The following is a 26747-nucleotide window of genomic DNA, read 5'->3' as shown; positions in this document are numbered from 1 at the left end:
CAATCCTTTTATAGTAGATGTCTGAAAAATCTGGCACCCTTTCAGGTTGATTGTCTCCTCCTAAAACTAATCTTAAAAACACACAAATATCACTAATAGTATCATTACTTTGCTACTGTATCTATTAATAATCTTAACTGCATTGACATGTACAATATTAAAAAGTAATTCCTTACAAATATAACTTAGAGAGTGCAAACAAATCTTGACATCATGCAAAGTGGAAACATTTTTGAGCCAACAGATGACGGCGCTTATTCAGCAGGTAGGAGTTAGAAGTCAGAAAGTATTTTGGTTCGGACACATCCTGAGGTGGACGATCATTTTGGTCCACTTGAAATGAAAACTTAGTGTACATTCAACTAAGTCACATCTTGAGAGAGGAATTAAAGGAGACATCCAAGTTGTCCTTAAGCTCTTTGTGGGTTAGACACTTGATGATGTTGCATCAGTAAACGTTTCCTTTCCAAGAGAAGAGAAGGATACAAAACGTTCAGTTATGTCTTCCAGGATTGACAGCAAATTAGATGGCAGAAAAAAATGTGTCATGTTTATCCTTTTTGATTTCAGGGAAAGTTATTTGAGCTATTTTCTTCTGCAAATATGCCTTCGTGTTAATACAATCTGCATCCTCCTGGGTCTCAAAATATTAAAGATTAGGGCAATTTGCCAGTAAGAAGAACATCACATGTACAGACAGCAATAATACAAGCAATAAAAACAAATGATACTGCCTTTGTTCATAATAAGAGGATTCTGCAAAATGATAATAAAAAAAAACACAAAAAACTGAAATACAGCTCTGTTTAGTGTTCTAATAACTTATCTTAAAAATCCAAATGGCAGTTTCAGATTCAATGTTCAGTGTATGTATTTTTGGCGTAATCCAAAGTTACACTGAACATAAATATTTGGTAAATTTCCCCCATTTATGATTGCTAACCATTTTACAATGAAATAAAAATGTAAGCTGTGACTTTACAGTTGTTTTCTAAGCTTATCAGTATTTCTTTGGAATTTGAAAAGTTTAAAACTGAGTTAGAAAACCTGTGTCAGTACGTGTGTCATTTGTAAAATGCCCATATGTGTGTTTCGGTTTGAGTTTTTAACTCACTTGTAGACAAAAGATGAAGCATGAACATTGCTCAGCTTAATTTCAGCATTTAGTGTTTGCAGTCTTGCCACTGGTATTTTTCTTAAAGTCCTTTCAATGGAGGAACGTGTTGGTGCTTTCAATCCAATGTGAAAATTAGATTATATTTCAAAAACTGCTTAAACATTCAGAATATCCACATGTAGAAAGGCATCCAAGAGTTTAGTCAGTCAGAAGTGTTGTCTTTTGGAGGTTAAAATACTCCAAGTAGAGGATTAATAAGGTGAAAAAAGGTGCAGAGAGAGCAGGATTAGAGAGAGGAGGAGCTCTGGCTGTAGTGTTTCAGCAGCAGCTGGTCATATTCAGCCTCAGAGGCCGGGGACAGCGATGGCGGTGAGCTGCCTTCGGAGCTCAGTGATGAGTCTCTAAACGGGGAGGGAGGAGTCAGAGCCACCAGCTCCTCCATATCCTTGGCTCGCCTGCCACTCACGCAAGTCCCGGCCAGGTGCTCATAGATCTTACCTGCCGGTCGATTCTCGCAGAAATTGGAGACGGCTGCGACCTCAGCGTATGTGGTGACAGTGGTGGGGCCCTGTCTGCCCCTGGATGTGAGGTACTGAGATGAGCTGGGGGCGGCTTCTGTGGCTGCAGGCAGGGCAGCGGTGGGGGTGGGGCTGACGGTGACTCCCCCCGGGAGCATCATGGTATTCAGCTCACTGATGTTGGCAGTGAAACGGTTAACCACGCAGCTGATTTGGTCCATGATGGTGGTGCCCTGAGGTTGGCCGCCAATCATCCCTATGCCGATGTCACCCACACCTATGACGCTAATGTCACCATCATCCACCACGCCAACACCCTGACCGTTGTCCCCACCTCTTCTTCTGACCCCAGCAGCGTGCTCAGGTACGTAGGTGGGTAAAGCTTGTGCCTCCTCTCCATCCTCTCCTCCCTGGAAAACTCTTGCCTTGGCTGTGTGCTGGCTGATGGTGGGCAGAGGTGACTGAGAGGGTGAGCAGCTGAAGGGCTGAGACAGCTGTGGCTCTTCGTACTGCTCTTTGACACCATTATCCCCAGGTGCATCTCCTCCTTTAGAGAAGGGCTTGATGATGGCTGTCTGGTTCACCTCGACTGCTTCCTTTTTCTTGACGTGGAATGACATCCTCTTCCATAGGTTTGGTCTGTAGCTTCGCTCATTCTGCGCCCATGTCACCGATTTCCCATTGGAACTGCAAAACATATGAAATACAGAGAGACATACAGTTACGTACACACCACAGATTCACTGTGTAACACTGTGCAGAGTTGCATATCTTTTAAAAACATACTGGGTATTGCCATCATACAGGATATTATTAAGAGAACAACCTCCCAATCTACTCCAAGATCCATGTTCTACTTCTTCTCGTCAGTATTTCTACCATCCCCCGTTCTTTTTCCTTCTGTGTAATTTTACATCTCCCTCCATTTTCTCCTACCTTCCCTAGAAAGAGAAATCCTTAAAGGCTGTGGGTCTCCTCTGGGAATACTTAACCCAAATGAAGTAGCCTTTTCTCAGCTCAGGGAGCAGTTTTTCTTGGCATATTCAGCCTGCTGTGGTGGATTCAGCTCTGATTTACCAGAGACAGTTTAAGAAGAAACATAGATAGTTGTGTTTTTGGAAACATCTCAGTAGATTTGTCAACTCTTTACATGGAATCCCAGACAGATAGAACTGAGGGAGCGCTATGTGAGAATAGTCTAGATTGCCTTATAATAAACCAAGCAGCTAATGCCTCTGCAGTTAGACTGAAATGACTGCTATGTTCCTACATGCCCACAGCCTCCCCCTCTTAGCCCATTCTTGCTGGACTTTATCCTTTAGTACCCAAGAGCATTACTAATGAAATCCTTACCTAACCTAAGATGCTGAGTGATTGCAATGCAAACCATAGTTGTGGTGGTATTTGCAAAGTGTGATTATCCATCTGATCAGGCAAAAAGGAGGCCGAATAGTTATTTGATGACATAATTATGCTGAAAGGAAATATAATTGAAGGAGTGCATGTGGTGAAAATTAATAAGATAATGTCTTCATAGGATTTAACTGTCTCAAAATTCTCTTCTGACACATTTTTATATAGTTATCAAGGCAAAAAGAAACTGACAGTATAACATCTTAAGTACTTTCCCTTATTCTAAATGCCAGGGACATTATGAAGCTTTATGCAACTGGGCACAGGTGCTTCAGTTGCGGAGGCGTTAATTTGTTCACAGCTTAATGCCCACTTAGTTCCCCGTATACCTGATGTTATCCTGTGCAGAGCCGCGTCGTCTGAACAAGTTGGCCATGCTGCTGGAGGATTTGCCTGTTTTAGTAGCTTTCTTGGCATCACCTACATGCATGCGCACCACTGTGGATGTTGTGAAAGCACTCCGGACATTTTTCTCCGGCTTGGCGAGCATGATGTACACCTGACCAAGAAAATGAACATTAACTATTAGCATAAAGATGAAGGGACACAAAAATGATACAAAAAAGAAGATAGAAAATGGTTAGAACTGTGTGACTTTTTCATTTTAGCTTCATTTGTGTGAGAATACGTCTTTTCATTTCTTACCTTTGGGACAAACATGCAGCATAGAGCCACTGTGGCACTGAGGCTGACACTGAAGCACATGGTAATGATCTTGTAGTTGGAGCCAAAGTATATGGGAACAAAGGCCAGCCAGATGATGCAGGTGGTGTACATGGTAAAGGCAATATACTTGGCCTCATTAAAGTTAGCTGGAACATTACGAGTCTGTGGGAGAAAAGGAGGAATGTAATTTTTAAAACAGTGTAAGTTGAAATGAAAGGACAGGCTATAAGAGAAAAAAAAACATATCTGCAAAGATACTGCAAAGAAAAATACATCAGTGCAATGCAGGCCTCTGTATTATTGACTTCTTATTATGTTATGCTGAAGTACCTTGAAGGCGTAGAAGGTGCAGCTGAGGATAAGCAAGCCATTGTAGCCCAGAGGCGCTACCACCCCCAGAGTGGTCAGATTGCAGATTAAGTGTACCTCACGGATACTGGGGTAGTCATAGATCACCTAAAGAGAGGAGAGAAAGGCAGAGGTCAGTCGAGTTGTATAAATAAATGTAAATGAACATCCTCCACATTGTAAAACACACACACATACCTGTGGTGGCTCTATGATAAGAAGTGCCACAATAATCCCCAGCTGCAGCAGTATGAGTAGGAAGGCGATGACCAATTGTGCGCAGGCGGACATAAAGCGTGGTTTCTTGGTGCAGATCTTCTTCTTGCTGCCTGCCAGAATCCTTGCTATACGGTTGGTCTGGATCATAAATAGATCATACGGTTATGCAGGCTTCACTTACATCGACTGCAGATAATACCGCTCGCACTGATTCATAACAATAATCCCTTTTTCAGTTCCCAGATCTTAAACATCAACCTCAGCCCACACACAAATCTTCAACTTCTACCATACCTCCCTTAAAATTGGCCGTCATCCAATCTCTGGAGGTAGCTCCTTTTCTCCTGCCCTTATCCTTAAAATGCACTTCTATTTATGCTAAAAACCTCAAAAGCATTGGACTGTGATAGTACAGACAAGTTGTCTGATCAAATGTGGTTGTACAAAGGCAAAATGAGACAGATACAGTGAAATAAAGTCCTGAGTGAATCATCCAGAACTCAGAGATGATACTGCACTGCAAAAAAGCTGTCATAAGTAATTTAGTCTTAAAAGCAACATGTCCAGACTGAATAGTATTAACAGCAGCAATGTCTGTTTGTCAGTTTACAGCATCATTGACAACTCTCTCGTCTGCCAAAGACTCCAATTTACAGTGCACTGCATACTGTTTGTTCCCCCTTTTCGTCCTCCTCCTACTCTGTAAGTGTGTGTGTTGAAAGAAGTGAGTAATCTGTAACAGCTACACTCAGCATCCTCTAATCAAACATTTAATAGGAGCATGTAAAGATGACTTTTAGCATGAAATCGTTACATATATAATGATTTATGAGGTATAATTTACCTCATCAACTTTCACAGGAAGTGAAAAATGACACTACCATATACTACTTGAACTGTGTGTATTTATTCATCTACCTCCTGGTGAGAAACCAGAAGAGAAAGTACCTTAGTGACCAGAGCGGAGTAGCTCATGGCAGGGGACAGGCCGATTCCCAGTCGCTGGAGGTAGCAGTAGATTATATGGGGCTTGGCAATAAGGCTGAAGGTGCACAGGTAGCCCAGACATATTCCAGCCAGGATGATGTAGCAGAGCTCACGGCTTGATGACTTGACCACAGGAGTGTCCCAAAATCTACAGAAGGATCAAATTATATCTAGAATCACAAATGTATGAGAACAATAACTGATTTTGGCATATTGATCACTGTATTAAAACCAACCCAAACTGGGTGAGTTAACGATTTACCATAACTACAATATGGTTTGAAAAAGTGAACATCTTGGGTGGTTTTCTACCCATGGGTACAGGGTAAAGCTCACCCATTATTTTGTTGGTGTATGCTATGGCTGTATTAACAAAATTTAGCCAGTTTTGATTGTATATGTACAGGACTAGAAAAGTAATAGGCTTGAAATACTTGATAAACACAGCAGTAACGAAAAGTGTAGCCATGAGGCCCAGACAGGCGAAGACCACTGCAGCAATGGGCTCTGGATCCCTCCAACGCACATACTGCACTGGGATTGGCTCACAACCTGAGGGATACAGGGAGATCGTGAGGAGTGAGACAACAAGTCACGTTAAAGCTCAAGAAAACGTTGGATTAATCAGCAAGAGTGATAGTGAAAGGATGCATATTCATGTGTTTGCATGTAACAGCATCATAGCTTGATGTGGGCGCATGACAAGAAATTCACACCTACGGCACTATTTACTGTGAACGGCAACATATTTAGTTGTTGTGTGAAAAATCTTCAGTCTGTGATACAGTGAAGTCACGAGAAATATGGCAAATATGTTGAGAAACATTAAAGGGATCAGAGAGATAGAACTGAGTGATGAGGATTAAAAACTCACGTTCTCTTATGGAGGATGCAGAGGAATATAAATATTGTGGGAGACGATAAAGGTTTACAAAAGGGCACAAAAGGGATTTGAAACAGTTTTTACCGGCTTTGGAGTTAAGAAGTCTAGCTTTAGCCAAATCCTTTATTCTGGCAAGGATCTCACGTCTCTTGGTGTGTGTACAGTAGTGAGTGTGTGTCTTAGTTCAGACTGTTTGCCAGTTTTTGGTGTGTGTGTGGCACATACGATGTAAGGGGATTTTGGGAGCACCGTGAGTGTTTGACCCAGATTCAAGGCTCGTCTGGTCTGTCTGGAAATCTTGTATTTGTAAGTAACAAACACATAAACAAAGCGTGTTTACCAGTGAGGTCATCTGTGGGCCAGGAGCCAAGGACACAGGCTCGACAAGTGTACTCATCAGACACAAACTCATTCTCCTTGCAGGGAGTGCAAGTCCAACAGCAGCTAACCTCTCCTTTACGGATCACCTAGAGACACACACACACACACACACACACACACACACATGCACGCACACACACACGTATCAAAGGGCGAAAAGGTCTCAAAGCTCCACTGGCGCTTTTCTGTAGCTAATCTTACACTCTGACTGCACTGCAGGGGCAGGGAAATGAGGATTCGATTGTCAGGGGATCAAAAGAAGAGAAAAAGAGAGATGTATAGAATATATTTGAGCGTCATCATTTAAAAAAAGAAAAAGAAACAGTAAATGTGAGAGAATGAGTGAGGCATTTTTTGTGGGAAATATGATAAGACATAGGGTATACTTTCTATCTGTCGTCGAGGTCAGCACAAGTCACAGAGAGCCACGGCTAGAAACGTGGCATCAAAACCTTATGCACGAGACTGCAGTTTTTATGTCGCCCACAAGCTGCCAGATTACAGGGACTGAGTGTTGAGTGTGTAGGAAGGGTGTCACGTTTGAGATTTTTGGGATGATAAAGAGGAGGCAGACTACAGAGTTGTCCATGCAGCAGGGAGCTACAGAAGCCCAGATGGGACATGATTAAAGCCTGAACAAAGAGCTTTGCTGGGTCCCTGGTGGGGTATGCGAGGGTCTGACTGGACTGATTTTAGCAAACTTATGGCACTTATTGCATGAGTTTTTGGTCACACCTCATTTTAAGGTACACTGATAAGATATAACAAGCGGCACTTTGTGTCAAATTAGACAGAAAATAGAAATAATAGGTTTTCTTCATGAGACAGTAAAGCAATTAGACACCATACACGTAAACTATGCTGTAGAAAAAAACTGCACATAATGGTGTAATAAACCAAAAATATGCTACACTTAAACACATTATACACGATTATACTGTAATTGGAATCCTATTAAACTATTAGACACCATTTAACAAGATCATATTGTAATTAGTAATACAATGTTACAGTTGTAGTGTGACACTATTCTACTCTCACTATCAAATTATGCTGAAGTTAAACACCACATTTTGTGCTACAACATGGGCCTATGGTAGTTTAATTAGACAACGCACACTGTAATTGGATGAATATTATATCTGGCATAGCCTTTATAATAGTCAGACAAATCAATGAGAGCTCACCGGACAATGCACTTCTTTGGCCTTTATTTAACATAGTTTCATTTTCTTACAGGGCCATTTGTAGCTCGAGAAGAAAACGGTACCGTTATTTAAAGTCAGACCACATTGGGTCACATCTGGTCGCTGCTTCACACGTCCTTCATAGCCTGGATCGATGCTCCACTCCCATACCAGTCAAGTAACATTAGGCTGGCCAGTGGAAGCTGCTAGGACATTGCATCTTTATTCCCTATTTCTTTAACTACTTTTAGTAGAGTAGACTTTCTTATAGGGTAATTTGCAACATAGTGAATTGAATTCCTACAATGTGACTGTATTATCAAGGTAATGAAGGAAAATCACTCAGCAAGGACTGGGGTCCTTTACCACTGCTTATGCAGTTCCACTCAGGACTGCCAATTTTCTTGCCCATTGTACTGACTCCCAATTGTTACCAGCTGCAACAGCATAGCTGGTATTGTGTGTGTCATCATGGCAAAATGCGGTCCTGGAGACACCCGTTGTAGCAGGAAGTACCACAGAAGCCGTTTTGAGTACTTTCTCCAGGTTTTTATATGTCTGTCTGTGGACAGATTTTGTTAACACAATATAGCATCGCAACCATCCAAAACGCGGTTACGAAACTTTACAGGTGCGTAGCCGAGATTACGACGAAGTTTGGAGACGGGTGTGACCGAAGAAAGGACCTGGAAGTAAGGAGGAGGAAGTAGGAAAGGGGCCATTGCCATTAGAGAGTCAGATTACAACACACAAAGAGTGAGTGAGCTCAGGATGCCGTTGCTTAGTTAGTTGTTGTCATATAGAGAACATTTTAAAAAATAACATATATATTTTAAGGAAAAGCTCGTTAAAGCGTCACTTGGATCAGAACCTCTGCTTTTGTGTCTGTCTCTCTGATTGAAAACCCTAACGCAGACGAGGAGCTGGGATAAACTGCTATGGAATATTCATAATTTCAGCCCTTCTAACCTTTGCATTAATTACTGTTAGATGTCTTTTGGTTGCTGATCATCTTAACATAAATAGCTGCCAATATTAGCAAACTGAATTTAAATCATTTATAGCCTGAAGAGGTTGATATAAGTACAGTTATCACACAATTGTTACTTGAATAAAAATATTTTTGGAAATTCCACTTTCCACGTTGATTTTAAATCACATTATCTCAACTACATAAAATTTTGTATGTTGGAGTGGCGTGTACCTTGATCTGTGCCTTCTGGCAGGGCTCAGAACAGACCGACTGGATGATTTCACTGTTGTTACTCCAGATTTCCTCATCGTTCATCTTCAGGCCACCCTGATCCCAGCTTCCCACATGGATGTAAGCGTATTCATTCTCGCCTATAAGCTTGAAGTTCATGATTTCATACCTGACAAACGCAAAACAGTATGCGCAAATATTTGACATCGCTATCTGCTTCATCTTTTCCCTCCTTCCTTTCATCCTTCCCCACCCTAATGCTTTACCTTCCAGGTGAGTCTCCATTCTGGTCAAAGTGGATGGTCTCCCCAGATACACCAGTAAAGTTTGTTTTCATCAGGAAATCCAGCAGCTTGCGGCCATCAATTGGTCGCATGGCCTCACACAGACCCTGGCACCAGAGGAGGGACAAACACTGTCAATACTGTCATATCAAAGTGTAAGCATATAAAAATGTGCATGCTATTGATTGTTGTACCTTATATCCTGGACACAGAGCTTGCTGCATGGTGTGTAGGCCGTAAGCCATGGAATAGATGGCATTTATGACAAAACCCATCTTGGTGTCTTGGGCATACTGATGACGCAGAGACTCTCTCCCTGTGGAGATAGGAAACCCACTCATGAGGAGAAACCCAGTCACTGTAATCTAAACTGATGGTGGCAATTCCAGGACGTGAATACAAACTAGATGACCAGTGAAAAGAGTGTAAGGAGTTGTGTGGAACATGATCCATGTGTTGCACTAACAGGTGCAGGTGTGGTTGTACATGCTGTTCTCCTGCGGATGCCCCCTTAACCTGCACTGGAAGCGATGCTGCCAGAACTCGGGGAACCAGGGGTTCCTCAGGTTAGAATCAGGTTTCAGATTCAGGTAATAATCGTCGAACCAGGTCACATATGCCGACTTCAGCTTTATGGTGATTCCACCAGCTGCCTCCCTCTGGTAGCCATCTGTCACATCATATCTGTCTGCCCAGCCATCACTGGACAGAAAGAAAGGGACGGCAGAAAGGGAGAGACAGACAAAGGTACGGCATGTTGTTAGTTAGAATAAGGATTGGTCCCAATAAGGCTTTATCTTTGACATGTTTTTTTCTTTGTTATTTCATTCTTTTTTTTCTCGTTTGTTGGTATATAGACCTTCTTATCTTCTCTAAAGCTATTGATTAAATCAGCACTGAGATATGTACAGGCACATGCAGATAATTGAAAGTTGGTGAATGTACACACAGTTTTCTATTAGCTTTCTAATTCTCACACAGAACAGCATTCTTGGTAACACATATGCAGATTTTTTTCGCTGTTTACACAATCAGGTGAATCCAGCACGGATGTCAGAGGTGTTGAGTGGAAACATTGTTGGGATTATGAAGCTGACACCAAAGAATGGCTGCCACCCAGTGCACCAACACTGTACACATGCACTGTGGTTCTACAATTAACATTAGCTCAACTCAATGAAACTGGTTTCACCAACAGAAGGGTTGCGAGGTAGCTGACATATTGAAATAGCCCAGCGCAGAAGTACAAGAGGCAAATTGTTACATGCAGTCAAATAAAAATGAAAAAAAAAAAAACTGCAGTGGCCAGGGTTTGAATTTGGCCGGTGGCCCTTTGTTGCATGTCATCCCCCTCTCTCACACCCGTATGTTCTGTCACTCTTATGCTGTGCTATCTGCTATCGCATTAAAAGATAATCTAAAGAAAAGAAACCAAAACTAACTGAAGACAGGATAGGGAACGGATTACTTTATGAGGCACAAAATGGTTTTATAAAGGAAAATAACACTGTCCATGATTGCAGTGAATATCTAACGAGGCCTGCTGTAAAAAAAAAAAAAAAAAAACTGTAGCTGGTGCTTATGAGATTGGAGGAGACAGGTGGTGCCTCACAAAATGAAGCTAACAACTGTTCTGCAGAGAGTTACAGTAGAATAAAATATCATCATGATGACTCAGATGTACCAGCGCAAGACTCACTGGGTGATGAAAATAGAAAGTATTTGTTCACATATCCAAGAATTGTGAAGTTAATTTTTTTTAATTATGTTCATGTGCAAAGATAACTTGTCACTGGGAGGACTTGGCTAACTGGGATAGAGAGGCTTCTTCTGTCTTTTCAACATGCTGTTTTGTATTGGATGCATTCATGGTCGCATAACTTTGTTTGCAAAGTTTGTGTCTGGCTGCTGAATAATTACATCTCTGCAGGCTCATTATCTGTGAAGCGAGACACACTTGCAATGAAGAGCACGTTGATTTACTTGACTTTAAGAACTTAATAAGCAAATATCTCGGCGCCAATACAAGCCCTGCATTGAAGAAACATGCAGTTGCTGTGAACCAATCTGTTAATGTATTATTAACTCAGACAAAGCCAGAGCATATATTGATTTGTACACCTTCTAACTATAGTTACAAAAAGAAACCTACCTGATGCTCAGTAAACTTGAAACACCAGACAAACACCACCAGCCTGCAGCGTCTGCAGACACATCTCATCTGCTATTTATTCAGAAATCTTGTAGGGTTGGACTCAACAGGCTACCTCATCAGTGAGCTGTTTGAGCTGTTACTCCATCTATTATTATCTCTCCCTCTGGACAATTGTCTACAATCAACAAAGACAGAGGGGTGATTACACCTCCACACATGTGCATGCATGTAAACAGGCACACCTCACTGCCACAAAGGAATACTCTCCACTCTTTCTAACTGACAAAAAAAGCAAAAGAAGAAAACTTCGCCACCCAAGCTAGGAGTTACACAACAGTAGTGTGGGTGGGTTTTTTTTTATGATGCTTGCTTCTCTGGGTGAGGTAGGAGATCATTTCATAACACATCCTCAGAGAAACGAGCACAGAAATTGTACTCTGGCATAAAAAAGACAGGAATGGATATGAAAAACATTGAGGGCTTTGACTCTGGATAGTTTGAATCACTCTTGAACGAGAGCTCTGAAACCCACACATTGACCTGGGAGGACAATATGCTGTACGTTGCTACACCTCCTACAAGCCTGAGGACAGACACACACACAGACAAACACACACTTGTCCTGGTCTTATTTCATACAACACAGCACTCGTCAACTTTCCTATGTTTTCAGAGTGGACAGCGGAGGTACAAACTTAAGCGTGGTAAATTGTTTGTTTCTCATGAAAAGGGAAAAAAGAAGTGAGACAGCTGCCAGAAGATAAAGAAGATAAACCCTCTCCCACGACCTGAGCCACCTCGGTATCTGTGTTTCCGGCTTAGTCGGGTGCTCCAATGAGTCTAAATTGCAGTATTTTGTGGCTGGAACTCCAGTGGCAGATAAGATTGCCTTACTGGCACTAGCAGCTCTTAAGAACAGCAAGGACTCTTCCAGTGGTGGACTCTAACTAAGTGCTGCATTTAAGTACAAATTTGAGGTACTTGTACTTTACTTGAATATTGCACTCCACTACATCTCAGAGGGAAACGTTGCACTTTTGCCTCTGAGATGAAGTGGAGTACATCTGACAGTTTTAGCTACTTAACAAATTAGTGATACTACAAACACATGGTGATCTTATAGAATATGATGCATTGCTGCCGATTAAACTACCCAATAGTCTATAAAGTAGTTAGAATTAGCATAAACCTTAAACATCTACAGTATAAAATCCAACATATACATGAATGCAGCACAAATGTTAATTCCAAGATATCATATCTAATAGTAAAACGTGTGACGGGGAACATTTTACTGCACTATGAGAACTTTTACTTTGATGACAAAGTCAGGACTTTTATGACAGCACCTTTAATACATATTCCATATGGTTTTAGTTTGTTGTATGAATCAACATGTCACAATAATTGGGACCTGGGTGTTTGTGCAGACCTATATGTTGGACGATTCTATAGCCTCAGCTGCATTTGTTGAGGATCTAGGGTTTTGAGCAGGTACTGGACAGTTCTTTGTGACACCACTAATCCAGCTGGGATGCATTTCAAACACCTTAATTTATATCCATCAAACGTTATTTGTCTAACTGCTCCAGCAGGAAGAGATCAACCTCTAGGGGAGGTCAGACTGGGCTTTACGCCTGAACAATCACAACGACATGATATGCCAGCACAGCGTTGACATGCTAATATCAATGTCATCCATATCAAGTAACCTTTATATTTCCCAGTGTCTCATACTGAGATAAAAGCAGATGAAATGTGATAGCGCCATCATTGGCCACTGCCATACCCTGTAGCCTAAGTTCACGACGATTGATAACGAAGCAAGACGGGACCCTGATCTCATAAGTATGTCATCTTCTCTTTAATTATCATGGTTTTTTTCTTGTAATTACGAGATCATCAGTCATTTATTTACAAGATAAGATACCTATTTGTTTTGCCTGATACTATTTGCAGGTGTCAGTAGGAAACAATACTATTTACACCTTGGTATAAATAAATAGCATTGTTGGCTTCAAGCATTCATATAGGAATTATCATTTCACCTCTATGCAAACAAGCTTGGCAAAATTGGCTTAAGCAATGGTGCCAAAAAAAAGGAAAGGAGAAAAAAAACAAACATCTCTTTCTATAAATGGAACCTAAGCATGTACTCTACACAAACACAAACCTGGTGACAAATCTTCCATGATAAACACATGGTGTAGGTGCACACACATAATAGCGCATGCTCACGTATGATCGCATTAATGCATGTCCATAAAAAGAGACATGAATCTGCCACCTTAACAGTACATCTGCGAGAAACATCTGAGCAAAGTCTTTCTTTGGTAACTAGCAAACAACAACGCCACAACTGTCTGAAAGCTCTGTGTGGTCATATGGATTATTGAGCATAGCATTTTGCAATATGTAGTTCAAGGTTATTTTATGTTTCCTGCTGTCAGTTATGAGCGACAGCCTACATATGTGGCTCCTAATGAGGAGAGGCATTTATAGAACACCAGGGACGAAAGCGAGCCAGAGAGCTAAACCTTAAAATAAAACATGTTAATCTCAGAGAGAGTGAAACCTCCTGCTAAATCAACCCCCTCTTTTCTACTTATTTATTTATTTGACTTTTTAGTTTAATTGCATACTTTTTCCACTGCACTGTATCCTTTTATTTCCCTGATAGAAAATGTAATGTTTTTTTTTATTTTTATTTTTGGTCTTCCGTAATTGTTATATTTATAAGGATGGATTAGGATGCTGCACATTTAATCATATTGGAAAACCACCTTTTGCTTAATCTATTATTTTGTCTTTTGAGATGGTATCTTTGAAGAGATTCACTGATATACTTTATATGGCTACCAGCTATATCTATTTTTCCTAAGTTGTCATTTTGTGTTGTGACAGTGACAATAACAACAATAATCATTTAGTATTGATTTCTGCTTCATTTACTGTATTTCTTCATTGACATTTTTGCAGAGTGAATATGCTTCCCCATTTGAGCGCTTGGTTTTTCTAGCTTAAGGATGATCTTACAAACGTCCTGCTGCTCAATTAAAACATCTGCATGAACCAATACAAACAGAGCAGGCTGGATAATTTCCTCTCAATAAAAGCAACAGGTGCACCAATGCAGACGAAATGCAGAAATTGTATCAAGAACGTCTAATTTGAATATAAGCAAACATCTGCATATTGTAAATGTTACTGTATATAAAAAGTTAATTAAAATACCTTAACTTGACCATGAACTTGATGGATGCGATGAAGATGTGTATATGGATGATGAAGATGATTGGATGAGGGCATAAATTGCCCAAATGACAACAAACACATCTTGTCTGATGATTCTTGGCGTCTGAAGAGAGTCTGGATCGGAAATTAATGCAAAACACGGTAAAACCTGAGGTACAAATATTTCATTCAATTCTTTTTGCCTCTAATAAAAGCAAATAGCCCGTGGGTAGGAAATGCAGTCATAAATTCTACACACCACGATCCACCACTCACCTTCCGACCAGCAGAAACTCCCCCACCAGGCGCTGTCGTCTCATGGCCATCAATATGCCTCGGACCGTCATGCCCTCACAGAAGCAGGCCACCACCCTGGCCTTGGGCAGGTGGCCTCGTAGCTTCTGCAACAGTTTATCAAAGCCCTGTTCCCCTGCGTTACTGTATATCTTATCAGAGTGGGCGATGCAGATCCCCTCCTTTGCTGCCATGTCTTTGAATGCCTCCATACCACTCTCACCATAATTACCTGCAGAGGGGAAAAGATGAACCGAATGGTATACATACACACACGATACTGCACACAAAAACCTGGAGCTTTGCTGCCTAATTAAAGCTAACAAACGGATAAGATTAAGTCTTCAACTCACCACATTATTCAGCAAAGCACCAGTACACTGATGTAATGCCAGGGTGTGGAGAATCAAACACACTGATGTAATGCCAGCATTACACTTGAGAATCTGATCATTTTTGTCCCGGTTATGGGAACTGTCAGGGGTTACGTTTCCCTGTTTTTGCTGGAAATAAGGTCACCTACTTTCTGCTGCTTGACAAACGTACTCTCACTCTAGGCATAACACTGTTTGAGGCATCCTTTTCACTACTACGTGTGAGTTTTGCTCCCATATGTGGCATGCCTCCTTGAGTGGTAAGATAGTCTTTCGTTTTTTTTTAAAGTGCATTTTCACCTCAATGATGCTGCAATTTGTGTATGCATGATAATTATTATTTGTCTTCTTTAATATTCCTTTTCTCACTTTATAATTCTCCAAGAGGCATTTTACCTTATACGAGGCAAACATTGTAATTAAGAATGAGTTTGTGGCCCAAAGGTATGGGCAAAATGTAATAGGGAGCAGGCTGAGCACACTACAGTGTTTCATGCACAACCATAATTTCTGGGGCTGTAGTCAATGTGGAATCTTTGCATCTCCATTTGGGTCCTCCAGTCAGTGTAGCCACACCAGTTCTGTCAGTACTGGTCATTTGATCTGCATTTGGCAGACGGGGTACTATAATTGTTACCAAGAATGTGCAATATATTTCCAACTATTCATAGTGATTATAGTTGTATTTTGGTTTATAATTGCATATACAGAATAACAAATCTACAGTCCTTTTTGCAACATCCCATTGCCTACTGGGCATCAAAAGCAACAGCAAGATACTCTGTAACATAGATATTCAAATGTAGGGATTCTGTTACAACAGGAGCAAACCACGACACAAGGTTTTATCCAGGAAAAGAACATTTGGCATACAAAAGTCCTGTTTTAAATCCTCCTCTATTACAGTTTGGTATTTCTATGGAATAAACTGGAACTGTTCAGTCAGGAATTAGCACTAATTCTCACCAAGAGGGATTTATTTCATAAACACACGGCCTCAAGCCACTAAGAGGTTAAAAAAGAAGCAGTAAATGGATAGAACAGTATAGAATATTTAGGCTGATATTGAGAATGATGCCAATACCATGTATTTTGAGTCTGAATAGGCAGGATTAGTGATTCGGGTCTTTTGAAACTGTGAACACTGTGTGTTGATATTGCCTTGATGTCCACAGCAGGGGGTGGGTGAGCTTTGAGGTAAGAGCTGGAGATCTGCCTCTATAATGATAGATTCACATGAGGACACAAAAAAAAGGAAAATGGCGTACCTTTGTATTGCAGCCATGCATTAGACTGTTCACAAAAAAACACAACAATAAAGATGCCACTTTATCTGCCTAACTTTATAACAGTGTTTTTTTTGTGGGGAAAATTTGCTGAAGCTGGGGGAGGCAGTTCTCTGGAGAAGTGAAAACAAAGCCAGAATTTGAAAAATGCAGCTCTCTTTCTGCCTTGCCTGTGCTAAGCCCGTCCTACCAGATGAGCACGGGCCAGTGGCAAGGGCATTTGCTCGTGCTTCATACATGCAGGAGAATTGAGTTAGTAGCTTCAAATGACTGTGTTTGTGATCCCACTGTTGTTATACGATATAGCGGCAATTCTTTGACATTCACTGTCCTGTTTCCTTTGCAAACGTGTGGACCTGTAAAGCCCTTTGAGATGATATAGGCCTGCTTTGATTCGTGGCTCTAACGCTGGCCAGCTACATAAACTACAGCCTTTGACTATGGCTACCAGAAGGCTGGATTATTAATTAAATTCAACATAGCCACTCCTTGCCTGCTTGCATTGCAAATCCATGTACACAACCTAACAAACCACTGTAACACATTTATATATTACATGAAGTTAGCATCTTCTTTGCAAAGTTTTGTCCATCTCCAAAATGCTTTACCAATATTGATTCGTGTTTTATTGCATTTATTGTCAGCCTCCCTTTATACTATCATTTTGACAGATCCAACTTTCTTAGTTTGGGTTGCTTTGCGGTCAGGATAGTTGTTACCAATGCTGGAATAGCACCTTTTTCTGCAGGACATTCCGCCATTCAATCAGGCTTGGGACGTGTACTCACATCTCTATTTATAAAACAGCCAATAGGAAGACTCTCTCTCTGAGAAGACCTGCGATTGGCCAGAGTCTCCTGTCATGGGCTAGATTCCCTAAAGCCTGAAAACAGAGCCAGAAGTCTAGTTTCCATTCAGACAACGTGAATTACAATATGCTGGAAGGTTATCATGCACGACACCAAAAATAAACTGTCCACCCCAGCTTTAATCAGATAGACCTTAAAAATAAAGAAATAAAATGCAAACCTGATCATGTGTAACTGATGAGAGAACATGATCAGAGGCTAAAGCATTACTGAAATCAGTGGACAGAGCGCCGTGATACCCAGAGAGTTCAAAGCCCATAGCAGATGTTCCTTAGGAGGCTTTGCCAGTGATGAACAGGATTACACAGAATGTATAATCAGAGCTAATTTCATATAAAGTTCACGTTCATGCCATAAATATACTGTGTAGTGATAACTAAAATCAGGTTTTACAGGAGAGTGACTTGCACTGCATTGTGTGTGAGTGTGTGTCTGTGTGAAGACACAGGCTTATTTTGGTTCCAGTGCGCTTGCTGCAGGAGGCTATTTGCACTCAAAATGATATATAGTACATGATTCGGCTGAGCTTTTTCAATGTTGATGGCAGGTCAGAATGTCAGTAAGTAAAAGAATAATGTCTCTCATCTGTCGCCTCAGATGGAAAACTCAAAAACTACTGAAACAAAGAAATGAAAGTAAGAAATGAGACAGGCAGTGCCCGCAGTAATGCAGATATATGTGTTTCTCTATTCCTGACTCTGTGTTAAAAAAACAAGAGAATATTATACACTTAGAGTTTGCCGTTCCACGATTGCATTCAACAACAATTTCAAAACTAAGAGAGAGAGAACGACAGGATGACAAGTTATGAGAACAACAAATGCGAGGCAGTAACGCCAACGCACACAAATTCTTACCCTCTGTGTGTATTGCAGACACGTAGCTCCAGCTGTATCTCTTGACAATGTCCACCATGGCTCTGGCCTGTTGCATATCTGATGGCACCACCCTCATGAAATATTTATACAGACTCTGTTGAACAAAATTGACACGTTTGTCAGCGTACTTGATCCATAACAACTCCTATTATAAACCCATTCCATGTAAACTCGCTGCACACTGACTTCCAGAGTTTTAGAACTAAGAAGTCACATGCTGCATAATTATAAACCAGTAGTTCTTATAGTCAGTGAGAATGTTTAAAGACTTCTCAGATGTTGATTTGTATTGTTACCTTGTCACTGAGGTCCATGCTAGTGGCTGAGTAAGCAATCTGGGGGATGTTGAAGAGCTGGAGGAGATTTTGCACCTGGATGGCCACAGAGCTGGATCCCGGTCCAATCAGACCCACAATTGGCTTCTTCCCCTGCAGCAGCAAGCTTCCTGCTTCTGCAATGCACCTGCCCTGGCTCTCCTCCTCCTCATTGGACACCAGTGTGTCGCGAATGAACTCAATACTCTGTTCCAGCGCCACCGCAGAGTGCCAGCACGAGTCCCTGGTATAGAAAGATTGAGTTCACATGGCTGTTTAGGCAAGCAAGATGGGAAAAAGAGGGGGATTATTTGGAGTAGCCAGTTGGACGCTTTTTGAGTACATAGTCGGCACCTCATGTTTTTGAAGGAGACACTTGACTAACACAATTTTTGGAGCAGAAAGAGTTCAGCAATCTAAAATTGAGCCATGGCTAATATGAGATTTCAGTTACTGAAATCAAGCTCATATCCTCTGAAGTCTTTTTTAGTACTCATTTTCTGCTTTTCCGCCCTGGTGGTCACATGCATGTTTGAAAAATCTGCCTCATATTAGCTCCAGCTGAACTTTAGAATAATTTTTGCACTAATTTCTTTTTACAGCATAGTGGCTCTTGGAAGGGATCACTTCAACACACTTGGTGTGAGTGGAGGAATGACTGCAGTCACTAACTTTTTCAGTGCTCTAGTAGCTTCCACTCGAAAAAAACTGAGCTTGTCCTTTGATTTTGAAGGTATTTTCTCCAGCCACCTTTTTATCGGTAGGTCAGATTGTCCAGTTGCTGTGGCCCGTGTGCCTGCTCCTTAAAGTACTTGCAATGAAGTACGTTCAAATCCTTGTTCATCTAGAATACTGGACAGGAATCACAAACTAAGAAATATTAACTTTAGGACAAATTTACTTTACTTACTTAATTTTTGTTTGATTAAAAAATCCGGCTGTGTCAAATTTTTACTTTGCAAAAGCATTTGCTCTCTCTGAATGATTGGACACTTCTTGCCAGTGTACTACTTGTTTGTTTAACCGGACAACTTCAATAAGACTGCTATCTTACACATGTTATTCTGTGTTATACGCAATCTGTTGTCTTTCTACTTTCTAGCCGTACTTTTGTGTCAGAATTCTTCAGCGTCACCATATGGTCCACTTGTAATCCAACAGTAAAGGCCACTATTAATTCATTGCTATATAAGAAGACCGTGAGATGTTTTCTGCGTGCTTTCTGACCTGATCTCGCAGCCCAGGGTGATATTCGGAAGGATTGTGGGGTCCTCGTTAATGCGATCCAGAGTGTGCATCATGGCCTCCACTCTCTGGATCCCGTACTGCTCACGCACCGCACCACACTTTCGCTCATGGACCTGAGCAAAGTGCAACACAACTGGATTACTAGCATTGACCACGTATGGCGAAAATGAGCACATAAACACACACACACACAGCGTGTACCTTGTCTGCAGGTGGTTGGTGGTGGACAGAGAACAGAGCTCCTATGATGATGTCACCGGAAATATGTGCCAACACCCTTCTCTCATTGTTCTGGGCGTTGACCCCAACCTGGTCTTTCAGGCCCAGCCAGTTCAAATCAGCCCCCAGTACCACACTCACTGCCAACAGCCTCACACACAGCCCTAATCTAGCCCCCATCCCCGTGTTCCCCCTCACACCTCCGGCCATCCTCTGTCCTCTTAGAGCTGAGGGTCAAATGAATGAGTTGTCTTTGGCGTGGTGCTCGTAGTGTCAGGGGAAAGGATTAGATTCCTGAAGAAAAGGATAGGAAGTAAATGACCTCAGCGTGTTTAACAGATAATACACTTAGACTCTCTAAGCCAAAGTCTTCATATTTATTTCAAGTACGGTAGTAAAATATTTTGAATCCTGTGGAAAACAAGAAAAGTAGGTTTGTCTATCTATTCACAAATGACAGTTTATCTAAACTCTTTCTTGACTGCCCTCCCAAAAAAAAAAAAAAAAAAAAAATGACATCATGTTGCTGTCCATGGTGCTGTACTGATGTTGGAGGCGCATCATGCAACTAAAACTGGCACAGACTGGTGGCCCGACGAAGTATCATTAACCCGAGTAAAACTCAGTCATCTCCTCAGTATTTCAGAATAAAATTCACCAACGCGCGCACCGCAAACTAGCAGATAACTTCAGCCTACCTCTTTTCTGCCAGCAGCCTCGCAGATGCCATTCCGTCTGAGACCGTTCCCATCACTGAGGAGCAGGAAGAAAACGCGCTGCAGGTTTCTGCTCGAGCTCGGTCTGGCGCCTGGCTACAGCAAACTGCAAATAGCAGCAGATAATATAGCCCGTTATTGGAACATGTTTGACTTACTGACGCACACGGAGCTCAACCCCCCTCCACCACCACCACCCCTCCTTATCCTTCACCACAACCACAACCACCACCACCTCCTCCTCCTCCTCCTCCTACTCCATAACAGTGGAAGGCATGGCGCATCAGTGACTACATTGGCACAACTGTGGAGAGCTACGGGGAGGCGAGCCACACAAAACGCATGACAGCAGTGGGGAGATATATAAATATACAAAGGGATACTAACGAATGATGGATAAAGCACCAACAGTGGGGTTTATTATGGATAGTTTATGAGTGGGCTGATAATCAATTGATAATTAAACACTTAAACACTCTGCTGGCCCTAATTCCTCGTCTCTTTCACCCTGGTGTCAGTGAGGTAACCGGTTCAGGACTGTTCATTAATAAGAATATCATTGGAAAGTTATATCTTGTTATATCCCACTCGTGATTTAATTGGAAAGTGACATTTAATGTTCAGTTTTTAATAAACACAGTGACCTTACAGTCCCATGTTTTTTTGTTTGCTTTGTTATGCAGCTGAGGTCAATTTGACTCCATTCACAGTTTGAAATCTGAAAAAAAAAAAAAAAAAAAAGATTTTTCTATCTCTAAAAACTTTATTTTTAGTCAGCTTGATGCATCATGTCTTTCCATTAAGTTTGCCACTGCGGTCTCTGTGTTCAAAGAAACAAGGTTGGGGTTCCTCTGAGCTGGATAGAAAATAATAGTGTGCGGGACATAAAAGAGAAATGACCCTTTAAATGCACTTCCACTGCTGTTCTTCCCCCTTTCTTGCCGTAGGTCGGGGTGACCCCAAAGCTAAATAAAGGTCTCAAATATAAAGTGTATTTCTCGCCCGCTTCATTGTGCTTCTTTCCAGACAGCCCCAGACCCATTTTTGTTCACCGATGTGATCTGACAAAGAGGTAAACTGTGAACAGGTGAAGCTCGGACCAGTCCCACATTTTCACTTATCTAAGCTATCAGATCAGTTTGACATCCAACATGATCATGCAATTAAATTATAACTTGTTGTTTTGTCACTATTGGCTTAAAACTGAGAAAGAAACAACACAATCAGGACTTAACAAAAGCACTAAGTCACCATGAATTTTGATTTGATTTTACAAACTACTGAGTTTAGTGTGTTTCTATAAGTATGTTCAGTGGTTCCATCAAACGTGTGGATGCTTCCACGGCGTGTAGGTGAATCCAGTGGTTTAAGACGCAGGGATCATCAGGGCTTCCAGCAGGCTTTTAAGGAAACAGCACCATTTCAAGCCACAGTTTGTTAAACAGTGGTTTGTTTATGAGCTGGAGAAGGCAGCCCTGGTTAACAGCCATCTGTAGAGACAGAGAGTAGTATTGGAGGTAGTCACATAGCGCCCTCTGGTGGGGACTGATTGTCTGTCATGTACTTAATGTTCTCTCCCCATGAGAATCACATGCAGTGTCATTATCAGTTGCCCAAATGTCAAAGCTCAAACGCTCTCTAACTTGCAGGTGTAGAAAGCCAACCATGTGAGGCAGCAATACTGAGAGAGCTCAGAAGTTTTCTTCTAAGAAACCATTGTGCAAATGCAAAGAACACATAATATCGCCTTAAGGAGCGGCTTGCCTATGTTACACTTTGCTCGTATCAGATTTTACTCAGTAAACCTTTGTTTTAAGTCCCTGCAGTAGTCAACACTGTAGGTGGCATAGAGTTTTATGAGGTCCTATGACCACACAGTTTACACAGTGTGTGTGTGTGTGTGTGTGTGTGTGTGTGTGTGTTTGCATTATTTCCATGTCTGTTTTCATCATGAAATGCCAGGACCAACACTTTACTGCATGATGTGTGTGGAGTAAGGTGATGAGTTACGGGCCTGTTTTATGATCCTGACCAGCACTAGAAAGCAGACCTGGTTCGTTCCCACAGGAAAATCCCTTTAAAACAACTGTAACAACAACAGCTCATGGGCTTATGTGGTCCTCAGGCCCTCATGTGCATCTGTATGACTCATATGGATTTAAATCTTTGGTGATATTATGGCAGTTGTTCTAATTATATGAATTGATTCCAAAGGTGATGATTTTAAACTTTCTTTAATAGGCCTACTGCAAATCTCATTACTGAAATGCTTCACTGAATTTTCATTGGAGTAATTCCGTTTTTTTTCCTAGAAAGAATTTGGCTGCAGTCCCGGGATGTGTGCATTGTGCTAATTTGCCCCCCACCCCTCGTGAGGTAAACTTCACCCTGGGGTTAAGCGGCATGTGACTGGCTCAAAGGGTGAAGGGAGGAGGAGGAGGTGGGGGCGCCCGGAAAACTGGAAGAAAAAAAGAAAACTGAGGAATTTAAATCACACGGCCTTTCCTCATTCTTCCACTTTGAGGATTTAGCTCATGCCACGGTGACTGCTCGCCAGCTCCAAAGTGAAACCCTGCTGTAATGTGGCCCCTGATGAGCGTTAGTTTGATTTTGTGTTTTGCACCCAGTTATCAACAGTTCCCCCGTCTGTGCGCCACCCGGGAAGCCTTGCGCACCAAGGAGTGCTGCCCGCCCTGGGAAGGAGACGGCTCGCCCTGCGGAGCCACCTCCGGTCGGGGCTCCTGCCAGGATGTGGAGGTGACGGATGAGCCCGACGGGCCTCAGTACCCCTTCTCCGGGCTGGACGACAGGGAGAGATGGCCCTTGGTTTTTTACAACCGGACGTGCCAGTGCGCGGGGAACTTCATGGGCTTCAACTGCGCAGACTGTAAGTTTGGCTACTTCGGGGTGACCTGCAACGAGAGGAGAGAGTCTCTGAGGAGGAACATATTCCACCTGTCCAGAGCCGAGAGGATCAGGCTTGTGTCCTACCTGAACCTGGCCAAGCAGACAGCCAGCAGGGAGTATGTGGTGGCCATCGGCACCTACCAGGAGATGGAGAACGGCTCCAACCCGCTGTTCGCAGACGTGTCTGTGTATGATGTGTTCGTGTGGATGCACTACTATGTGTCCCGCAGCGCGCTGCTAGGCGGGCCGGGGAACGTGTGGACCAACGTGGACTTTGCGCACTGGGCGCCCGCGTTTCTCCCGTGGCACCGCGCGTACCTGCTGCACTGGGAGCACGAGATCAGGAAGCTGACCGGAGACTGGAGCTTCACCATCCCGTACTGGGACTGGAGGGACGCCCAGGGGTGCGACGTGTGCACGGACGAGCTGATGGGCGACAGGAGCCCCCAGGACCCCAATCTTCTCAGCCCAGGCTCGGTCTTCTCTTCTTGGACGGTGAGCGCACTGAAACAGCCCCCTCCAAAAAGCGCTTTCACGGTCGGCTTAACGTGCAGAGTGTTCCCGTGTGTGTCCACCAACAGGTGCTGTGCTCCAGGGCGGAGGACTACAGCGATAGAGGTGTGTTATGCGATGCAAGTAAAGAGGGCCCGCTGCGTCGTAACCCTGGAAACCACAATCGCGACGTGGTTGAACGATTACCAACTTCAGCAGAGGTGGAGTTCACTCTCAGTCTGACCAACTATGACACCGGAGCCACGGACCGCAGTGCCAACATGAGCTTCAGGAACACCCTGGAAGGTCAGATAAGCATGAGCACTGTCCTGCTCCACCAGTAATATGAGTCCCCTGAGCTGCTCCACTTTAAATTATATACAGCTCTGCACTGCTGCTCCTCACTCTCACTGCGTTTATCTGCTGCTCTGGTCTGTCCTGTCCCTGCAGGGAGCAGGCTATGGCTGCACCACTCTGGATGCTGTTTATGATTGTTTTCACTTTTAATTTCTTGGCTTTTTTGCACTACAACAGGTTTAGGGATACCACCCATTTTCACTAAATCCCCAGTTGATTTTAAAGATGCATTATACTATCTTTGTTAGCCGTAACAATGCATTATTAACACCAATCTGGGTATCCAGGCATTGTAAGGTATTTGTCCTTAGTCAGTATAACTTGTTTAGCACTTATTTTCGAGACATTTATCAATAATTCAACAATCATAAATAATAATTTACACCATTTATGTGAATCTCTGGTGACTCTATGCAAATCTGTAGTCAATATCAGGCCATGCATTAATCTCAGGGTTGGCATGGGATAGGTCAGGATAGCTTATTCTGCACAGATGCAGCTGTTGCAAGAAATCTAAAGGACACATTGCTAAACACGCAATTTCTATGAATAGTAGGTTGAATATAAGTACAGAGCGATCCAAGTAAAGAGCTATCGCCAGCACAGATTTAGAGGCTTGTGACGGTAACCTAGGATACCAGAATCAGATCTGAACATGTTCACGAATCTCACATTTCCTAGAGAAGAAAGACCATGCATGTCCAGGGTAAATTCCAAAATCCACAAGAGTATTACTTTTGGATGATGAATGATCTTATTTTTCATATTGCCAATGAAAGACGTTTAAAAAAAGGCCTTAATTGTTTTTGTGTAACAATATCTAATTTTACAGCAAATCCTTTTGCTTCTCTAACCACTAACACGCTGATGCCACCTCTGTCAGTGCTCATCAAAATACTTACATCTTACAGGATTCGGGGACCCTCAGACTGGGTTAGGAAACAGTTCTCGCATGGGCATGCATGCTGCTCTCCATGTGTTCATGAACGGATCCATGTCCTCAGTGCAGGGCTCGGCAAATGACCCCATATTCCTTCTCCACCACGCTTATGTTGACAGGTGAGAGACACACACACACACACATATACATACATTTTATAATTTGAGCATATAATTAGGCACTTGCACTCAACAGCAGTACTGTCCTTGTTTCCGTTCTCTATGAAAGTATTTATGAGGAGTGGCTCAGGAGGCACAGACCATCTCCGTCGCAGTATCCAGACTCTAATGCTCCCATAGGGCACAACAGCGAGTACCACATGGTGCCCTTCCTGCCCCTCCACAGAAACAGAGAATTCTTCATTTCCAGCAAGGAGCTGGGATATGAATATTCATATCTGCTGGATGCTAGTAAGTTCTGTCTGAGTAGAGCTTTGCTATTTTCCACATCAATTTGCATTTGAGGAAACAATTTACTGCTCACCATTATCTCTGCAAATGTCTTCTTCCAAACTTCCCCTCAACTCAAACTCAAACATTTCCCCCACCTTCCTGAGACCACTTTCTTTTTCTTTTTTTTTTCCCAGACCAGAGGCTAGCAGAATCCATGCGTCCTTACCTGGAGGAATTACAGAGCGTGTGGCCCTGGCTGCTGCTTGCAGGGCTCTGTGGAGGAATTGCAGCAGTGGCCATAGCTGCGGCCGTCCTAACTGCAAAGCGGCGATACAGAGGGTCGTCTTGGCTGCACCTGGGGAAGTGGAAAAATGTATTTGCTCTTCCAGAAACGCAACCACTTATCTGGAGCAGTGACAAACACACCAAACACAGTAACTACCAAACAACTGCTGCATATGAAGACACAGCCAGCCGCGTGTGAAGCACCCATCTGTGAATTTTCATATGAAAGCACTGAGAATTACACACTCCACTAACTGTAATTATCCTATAATCTTTGTTAATGGCAATGTATTTAAACTGCATTAACGGAGTACAAACAAAAATTTAAAAATGGGTTAAATTAAACTTTGAACGTGTTCCACCCACAACTTGTAACTTGTCAAATTCTGCCCATTCAGTCTGCAACATACATGGTTTCTGTCATGGAAAATGTTCCATAGTGACGCTTCACATTTATTCTCCAGGGTTAATATGGTTTTAGCCGATTACCTTAAAAATCCGGTTCTGCTGTGTGTTGCATCAGTCATGTACGCAGGCATTTATTCTGAAGAAATGGCATCCAACGTGCATGAATCTGCCG

General features: G+C 42.3%; 3 protein-coding genes across 3 annotated transcripts in view; 1 reads left to right on the top strand and 2 right to left on the bottom strand.

Moving 5' to 3' along the window:
- Nucleotides 1–26747, bottom strand: part of chordc1b (cysteine and histidine-rich domain (CHORD) containing 1b) — a 79432-nt gene that overhangs the window by 43538 nt on the left and 9147 nt on the right. The gene's annotated exons all lie outside the window — the stretch shown is intronic.
- Nucleotides 1404–20288, bottom strand: grm5a (glutamate receptor, metabotropic 5a). Its single transcript, XM_070843078.1, has 17 exons — nucleotides 20061–20288; nucleotides 19839–19972; nucleotides 18594–18855; nucleotides 18277–18391; nucleotides 14873–15122; nucleotides 9674–9909; nucleotides 9402–9523; nucleotides 9190–9314; nucleotides 8924–9092; nucleotides 6492–6618; nucleotides 5703–5820; nucleotides 5230–5416; nucleotides 4261–4419; nucleotides 4045–4170; nucleotides 3694–3876; nucleotides 3378–3547; nucleotides 1404–2322 (listed from the first exon to the last, which is right to left on the bottom strand). Exons 1-17 carry the CDS (start codon nucleotides 20286–20288, stop codon nucleotides 1404–1406), a joined length of 3630 nt encoding a protein of 1209 aa, XP_070699179.1.
- Nucleotides 23375–26366, top strand: LOC139213378 (tyrosinase-like). Its single transcript, XM_070844055.1, has 5 exons — nucleotides 23375–24196; nucleotides 24283–24499; nucleotides 25462–25609; nucleotides 25719–25900; nucleotides 26077–26366. The coding sequence occupies exons 1-5, from the start codon at nucleotides 23375–23377 to the stop codon at nucleotides 26364–26366; spliced, it is 1659 nt and encodes a 552-aa protein (XP_070700156.1).

The sequence above is a fragment of the Pempheris klunzingeri genome, chromosome 14, assembly GCF_042242105.1.
Source record: "Pempheris klunzingeri isolate RE-2024b chromosome 14, fPemKlu1.hap1, whole genome shotgun sequence".
Lineage (NCBI taxonomy): Eukaryota > Metazoa > Chordata > Actinopteri > Acropomatiformes > Pempheridae > Pempheris > Pempheris klunzingeri.
This window is presented reverse-complemented; position numbering and strand designations above follow the sequence as displayed.

Bases quoted from the DNA above. Each gene is read 5' to 3' on its own strand.
- grm5a (XM_070843078.1), bottom strand. From the start codon at position 20,288: ATGGCCGGAGGTGTGAGGGGGAACACGGGGATGGGGGCTAGATTAGGG. The intron at 19,973-20,060 runs GTACACGCTGTG...CACTTTGCTCAG, and splicing joins ACCAACCACCTGCAGACAAG to GTCCATGAGCGAAAGTGTGG. The intron at 5,821-6,491 runs GTAAACACGCTT...TGTATCCCTCAG, and splicing joins GCCCACAGATGACCTCACTG to GTTGTGAGCCAATCCCAGTG.
- LOC139213378 (XM_070844055.1), top strand. From the start codon at position 23,375: ATGTGGCCCCTGATGAGCGTTAGTTTGATTTTGTGTTTTGCACCCAGT. The intron at 24,500-25,461 runs GTCAGATAAGCA...TACATCTTACAG, and splicing joins CTTCAGGAACACCCTGGAAG to GATTCGGGGACCCTCAGACT. The intron at 25,901-26,076 runs GTAAGTTCTGTC...TTTTTTTCCCAG, and splicing joins TTCATATCTGCTGGATGCTA to ACCAGAGGCTAGCAGAATCC.